This window comes from Otolemur garnettii, unplaced genomic scaffold (genome assembly GCF_000181295.1).
Source record: "Otolemur garnettii isolate 467f Iridium unplaced genomic scaffold, OtoGar3 scaffold00047, whole genome shotgun sequence".
NCBI lineage: Eukaryota > Metazoa > Chordata > Mammalia > Primates > Galagidae > Otolemur > Otolemur garnettii.
The window spans coordinates 1,005,344-1,012,590 of NW_003852442.1; the positions used below are offsets into that span (position 1 = coordinate 1,005,344).

The following is a 7,247-nucleotide window of genomic DNA, read 5'->3' on the forward strand; positions in this document are numbered from 1 at the left end:
CAGGGCTCAAAATAGCCAAATGGTGAAGCAACCCAACTGTCCATAGATGAATGAATGAATGACATGTGGGATATTCCTGCAATACAATATTGTTTAGCCTTAAAATTCAGAAATTCTAAAACAGGCTACAACATAGATGAACCTTAAAGTTACACTTTGAGGTCAAAATGAAATAAGCCGGTCACAAAAAGGCAAATTCTGTCCGATGCCACTTATATGAGGTCCCCAGCATAGTCAAATTCAGAGGGACAGAAAGTAGAATGAGGGCCTGTCAAGGGCTGGGGGCAAAGGGATGGGGAGTTAGTGTTTCGTGGAGACAGAAGTTCAGTTGTAAGATGAAAAGAATTCCAGAAATGGGTAATGCTGATGGTTGTATGATAATGTGTTCTCAACATTACTGAAATGCACACTTAAACATGATTAAAATGGGAAATTTTATGTGGTTTGTTTTATCACAATCAAAAAATTTTTTAAAAAGCCTAAAAAGGCCTGTTGTCTGAAAAAATAATAGCTAAAACTATTATATTGTGTATTCATTCAAACACTATTCCAAGCTCTTTCCATTAACAAATTCATTAAACATAGCTCATTTGGGCTAATAATAATGGAAGGAAACTTTGTTATTTTGGTTACAACAAAGGGCGTCCTTGTTTTTAAAAGCTCAACAACAGGGAGCTATACTTGGTGGTAAAGGTGACCGGGAGAGCTGAATGAATTTCTAGATTGAATGGGGGGGGGGGGAATCCAATAGTCTATCTTTCTTTTTTTTTTTTTAAGAGATGGAGTCTCACTTTATCACCCTCAGTAGAGTCCTGTGGTGTCACAGCTCACAGCAACCTCCAAATCCTGGGCTTAGGGGATTCTCTTGCCTCAGCCTCCTGAGTAGCTGGGACCACAGGCACCCACCACAACACCTGGCTATTTTTTTGTTGCACTTTGGCTGGGGCTGGGTTTGAATCTGCCACCCTCAGTATATGGGGTCCGTGACCTACCCACTGAGCCACAGGCACCGCCCCCCAGCTCATTTTCTTGATAGGGAAAAAAATATCCCCTCCCCTTCTCCAAATAAAAATCAGTAGGACTTGAGTTTAAACAGACTTTCGGATTATTCTTAAGAAAAGATGGGTGTGAATCATCAGCATCCAACTTCCTTGAAATTGTAGCCCTCGCTCTTTTACTGGTGGATTCTTATTTGCGTTCCCAAAGTGTAGCGTGCGGTGAGTGTGTACACACGCACTTGCGCCCCATTGTGTTTGCTCAGTTTTCTAAGTAAAGAAAATGAAAAGATCTCACAGGGACCGCCCCGCCCAGGGCTGTGCTACCTCCAACCTGCGTCAGTTACATCATTCTAAGGCGTCTGTGTTTTTGCCTGCGAGTAAAAGCATGAAGAGAAATAATGCACACTGAGTGGGTGGAAGGACGCAGGTCTTCTGGGAAGGGCTTCCTGGGGAGTTAGCACTAGCCGGTGTCTGCAAAGTTCAAGTGCAAAGTAAAATAGTTGTCTATTTTCAATTGCACATCAACTTTATGGACCCCTGTGTTGACAACAACGCTGCTGATCTACCCTCAGTGTCCAGGGACGCTTTCCAACATTGATGATAAAGATGGATAATAACTCAGCATTTCACAGCAGCCTCTCGTGTGACTTTCTTTTAAATCTAAAAAGCTTATAATAGTCACATCAGATGCCAAATGCGAACTGCATTCTTACGCAAAGTGCTTTGGCCAAATCCTCTTTGTGGCACTTGCAGGCCTCCTTGGGGGGCAGAGCTGCCACCTTCTTCTCTTTTTCGATGGCTTTCAGCTCACAGGCTTCATCAATCTGTGGGGAGGACAGGAGGACAGGACCGCGGTTAACCAAATTGAAGTTTTGTGCTGACACATCTTTTTTAAAGGATAACATACACACAGGAAGTGTACATGAGTGTCCAACGCATGAGACCAGCCTCCAAATCAAGAAACACACACTACCGCCCCCAAATACTCTCTTGTGCTACCCACTGGACTGGAGGTAACTGCTCTCAGGATTCCCATCACCAGTGATTACGCTTGCCAGGGTTTGAACTTTATAGAAATGGCAACACTGTTTTGTGTCTGATTTATATTGGTTCACCTTGTTAGTGAGATTCACGCAAGATGTTGCACGTAGCAATAGTTGACCCTTCCCCCGGCTGCCTGGCATTCCACTGGGTGCATATGGCACAATCGATTTAGCCATTCTACTGTGGGTGGACACTTGGGTTACTTCCAGTCATTGGTTAATACAGATGTCTTTGTTTTTAAGCAAACTTATTTAACAGAATTGGATCTCATCAGCTAATACAGCAGGGCCACAGTACCCATTTGAGAACCCTGAACCTTGAACTTCTGAAATGCTCAGTCAAGTACAAGGCACGTTTCAGAGAGTGCCTCCTGCTGACAGCCAGCTGTATTGCAGCCTGTTTCTATGAGACTATTTTATTTATTTATTTATTTATTGAGACAGTGTTTTACTTTGTTACCCTCGGTAGAGTGCCAAGGTGTCATATGTCATAGCAACCTCAAACCCTTGGGCCCAAGCAATTCTCTTGCCTCAGCCTCCCAAGTAGCTGGTACTACAGGGGCCCGCCACAACATCTGGCTATTTTTAGAAATGAGGTCTCACTCTGAGCTCAAGCTGGTCTCCCAATCTGTGAGCTCAGGCAATCCACCTGCCTCGGCCTCCCAGAGTGCTAGGATTGCAGGTGTGAGCCACTGCGCCCAGCCTCTATGAGACAGTTTAAATAACCCGAGAAAAGGGGTGGGGGACACAGCAAGTTCGGGGAGTCTGAGTGTGCAGTGTTGAGAACCACATCTTCCTGGAAAGAAGCCGCATGAAACCTGCACGCAGAGGCTTTGAGAGGCTGTGCTGACACACAGGAGCCCTCAGAAGCAGAGAAGTGTTAGTATTTTTGCAAAGTGATTCCCAGTAGTCTGAGACCCAGGACACGATAATCATCTTTTCCTTTTCTAGGCTAGGAACTGGGAAGGCGGCGGGGAGAGGTATTGGCCACCGTCTTCCTTTAGCTGGAATAGAGATGGCACGTTCCTCTTTTCCCGCTGGCCAGCCACCCTCCCTAACCCCAGCTGGCCTCCTCCCCAAAGCCTGGTGTGTTGAGAGCAGCTCTGCCGGCTGCCTGTTCCCAGCAGCACTGCAGCGGTCACACAGGCTCACCCATCATTTCTGGCTTCCGTTAAGTCAAAGTCACATTTTTCATGCATTACACAGTAAGAAGCATTCCCTTTATCATTCTCAAGATCTGGTTCCATTGTGTCCAGTAAGTGCTGGAGTCTCTCCCACACCACAGGTGGAGGCCGTCCTGGGGGGTCAGCACCTGCTCCCCTGGCTGGGTCATAACTACACCCAAGTCACTTTCCATACAGCACCTCAGGTGACCCAGAAGCATGTAAATCCAGTCATGATGTGTCACCCTCCCCATGCTTGAAAACACTGGGAGAAAAGGCTGTGAGATTCACTTATTTTTTTCCATTAACAACCGTAATCCACTCTCTCTGTTGCTCTGTAGTATCGTGAGTTCCACGGCCTGGATCTATCCCATTTTTTTTTTAAACTATGAGCATGCAGCCAGCATTAGGCCGTGTCGAGGTTGGGCTGTTATAAAGCACTGGTGTGACCGTGCATGTGGAAGTCATCTGACGGACACCAACCCTCAGATGTACCCCGAGTGGAACTGCTGGGTCACGCACGTGCCTGTGTTCAGTTACAGAGGACACTTTGCCAAGTGGTGGTGCCACTAACAATAGGTAGAGTAGGAAACAAAAAAAGGGGTGCACGACACTGAGGGAGTCATCCTGTGCTTGTAGGTGGCAGACTCCACAAGCACCAGGGACTTGGGTTGCCTCAAGGGTGGAACCAGGTGGCCAGAGACAGGGGAAGGCTCTTTACTGGGCACCCTTTGTAGCTTCCTGAGTCTTGGACAAGTGTGAATTGCTGATTGAAAGGGAGAAAGTTAGTCCTAAGCAAGCCTGGGGATAGAGCCCAGAGGGAGGGGAGCAGAGGCTTCTCAGAGAGCAGGGGAACGGGGGCGTGGGAGGAAGAACCCCCCCGGCAGGGAGACGGGGTGCAGGAAAGATGTGAGCAGAGGGGAGGAGCTTGTTTGAGGAACTGAGGGAGCAGTGAGGAGCCTCTGATTCTGGTGAATCAGAGCAGGTGATTCATGACAGTGGAACTAGAGACCACATGGGAAAACAGGGGGCAGAACGTCAAGCTGAACTCAGAGAGGCCCGACCAGTATTTCTTAGTGTCGTCAGGGGGGAACCCCTAAAAGCAGCACACGAGGTGGCGGGAGCTTCACCAGGCGGAGTCTGCCTGACCTGACTCCCCACCTCCCAGCTGTGTGACCCCTGTGAGACCTTGGGCCTTTCTGAGTCTCGGTTTCTTTCTCTGTAAATTGGGACTAATAACACTGTACATGCAGGAATGCTGTGAGGAGGGGGTTTCCAAGGTGTATTCCACTCCCTGAAGTTGTGTCTAGGTTGTGTCTCTGTATGTGTCTAGTGTGTGTCTCTGTGTGTCCCCGTATGTGTCTGTGTGTGTCTGTGTCCGCGCACAGTGGTAGTGTGACCCCAGAGAGCAAACTACTATCAGTAGGGGAGGGACACACACAGAGAAGGTAACCTGCTCAGGGCAGGCCAGTGCAGTCAGGGCCAGGAGGAGACAGCGGTGCAGCACTGTGACCAATGCACTTAGGGCCCCGCAGGCAGTTGGCGAGGTGGGGAGATGGCTACAGTGGGGAGGTGGTGCAATAAGGAAATGGTGGGTGGTGTGGGAAGCCGGCCTCTTCCCTGGGGGTGAAGGGAGTTGCAGATGTACAAATAGCTGGTATCAACGTTCTGGTTTTTACTGGGTTGAGATCTACAGAGCTGTATAGACAGATATAAAACTAAACATCGATCTAACAGAGTACACATCTACACCCTCCTTCTCCGAGGGTGCCAGTAATACTGGCTACCTACCACCAGGTCTGGAATTCCAAATATGACTCTTCCAGGGAAAAGCAAGGATCCTGGGAGAAATGGCTGGTTCTAGCCCTAAGATATGGAAGGTGTGTGAAGTGGAGGTTTCTTGTCATGCCAAAAAATAGGAAAATGCTAAGGAATGATGAGAAAAGAGTTAAGAGGCCACAGATGCCTCCTTGAAGAGCTTCTCATTGACCAAATCTAAGACCATCTGACCTGGATGGAGTTGAAACGCGTTCTTCTTAGTAAAGTATCACAAGAATGGAAAAGCAAGTATCCATTGTACTCAATACTGATATGAAGCCAGAGATGATTTACTATACGCCCACGTAGGAGAAAGACGCAATTCAATTTAAGTTGGGGGTAGGAGGAAGGAGAGAGAAGGAAGAGGGGAGGAGGGAGGGAGATTGGTGAGCTCTCAGCTAATGGGCACAATGTGGAGGTGTAGGGCACACCTCCTGGGGGCAGGACACAACTACAACAGGGACTCTACCTAACAAACGCAAACATCGGAACCTAATCATGTGTGCCCTCACCTCAATCTGAAATATAAAAAAAGACAATCTGAGCATTAAAATAAGTATTGATATTAACAAATCTTAACACATTTAAGCAAGCAGGAATCCAAGCGCGCAATCTGATGTGAGTACTAAGTCCTTAGTATGAAGTACTGAGTACTCAGTTCTTAGTATGAAGTACAAAGTACTAAGTCCTTAGTACTAAATACTAAGTACTAAACAGTAAGTCCTTACAGTAGGACATTGTCACGAATGTGCTGACCTAAACTGCTTGTTTGTGTCCAGAAGCTTAAAAGGGCTGAGGGCTCCCCAAAGCAGCTGTAGGCCGTTCCCCATCCCCTTCTCTGTTTTCACCAGTGCCTGGAACAGTCTGGGCTCTGACCTGACATTGCTGTCCCCAGCGTCACCTCCACCCAGCTGCACCTGCCCCACCAAGAAGGGCACCCAGACTTCACCTTTCTTCCAACCTCCTTTTTGCTTTTCACATAACTCTTTCTTCTGGTTGCAAAATTAACCCATGCTTAGACATTCGAAAAATGCAGAAGACTGCAAAGGTCTTTCCAGATTTTACACTTTGCATACTGTGGAAGGTTGTTTTCTCAGAAGAGATCACATCCATTTGTTTGCACTTAATGATGCGTCACGTAAAGCAAAATAATGGAATCCAGGTGGAGAGCTTGCCATGTTCCCATCCTTCAAGTTTTCTGTGTATTTGACATTTTTCATAATAGAAATGTGAGATTACAATCACAGCCATCCCCCGTGTCATTATATATTCTAATCTACAGCAGCATTTTCAGAGTCTGTCTAGAATTCTGTCATATCGATGTTTAAACAAACTTCCACTCATGTGCATGTAGGTTGCTCAGTTAAAAAAATATTTTAACGCCTCACTCCCTGTTTTAAAATAAGTGTTTGTGTCATATCTGACATTAGCCAGATCCTTTCATCTATACTAACCCTCAAACCACCACCTAAATACTTTATCTCCCAAGTTTTGAGTTTGCCAGTTTACTTGAAATACCTTATATCATTCTTCTTTCTTTTTTTGAGACAGAGTGTCACTTTATCACTCTCAGTAGAGTGCGGTGGCACCATAGCTCACAGCAACCTCAAACCCTTGGGCTCAAGTGATTCTCTTGCCTCTCCTGAGTAGCTGGGACTACAGGCGTCCACCACAATGCCCAGCTAAATTTTTTTTTAAATAGAGATGGGGTCTTGCTCTTGCTCAGGCTGGTCTCTAACTCCTGAACTCAAGTTGTCCACCTGTTCTGGCCCCCCAGAGTGCTGGGATTGCAGGTGTGAGCCACTGCACCCGGCCTCCTTATATGATTTTTGAAGTCTCTGAATAAGCTTTCTGCTAACGTCCTTTCTCTCCTCTTTGATAGACTGGTAGGTAGCGTGGGATGAGAACTCAAACTCTTAAGTCTTTTATATTTGTTTGTCCATGAAAGAGAAACAGGAGCTGAATGTCCACCCCTGAAGGAGGAGAAGGAAGACCTGACCTACACATAGTTGGTGTGCCCATGAGGGGAGGGCATAGGAGCCCCCCACCAGCTCCCCATCCCTCCCCTTGGAAACCAGCAAACAGAAATTCCTCTACTCTCCTCTGGAATTTGTCACCCTTGATAAACGGGCTCATGACATTAGCATTGGGAGCAGAATTTTCAGGATGTCCTTTTCACACATATTCTCAAGAGCCCTCAAGTTTTCTGAGAACTCACTAACTTC

The 7,247-nt window shown here is 46.7% G+C and overlaps 1 protein-coding gene across 1 annotated transcript in view; it reads right to left on the bottom strand.

Moving 5' to 3' along the window:
• Positions 1-7,247, bottom strand: part of ATP2C2 (ATPase secretory pathway Ca2+ transporting 2) — a 54,735-nt gene that overhangs the window by 41,991 nt on the left and 5,497 nt on the right. The window contains exon 2 of the mRNA XM_012806097.1: positions 1,712-1,822. Within this exon, the coding sequence (XP_012661551.1) occupies positions 1,712-1,822 (111 nt within the window). The remainder of the gene's footprint in view (positions 1-1,711; positions 1,823-7,247) is intronic.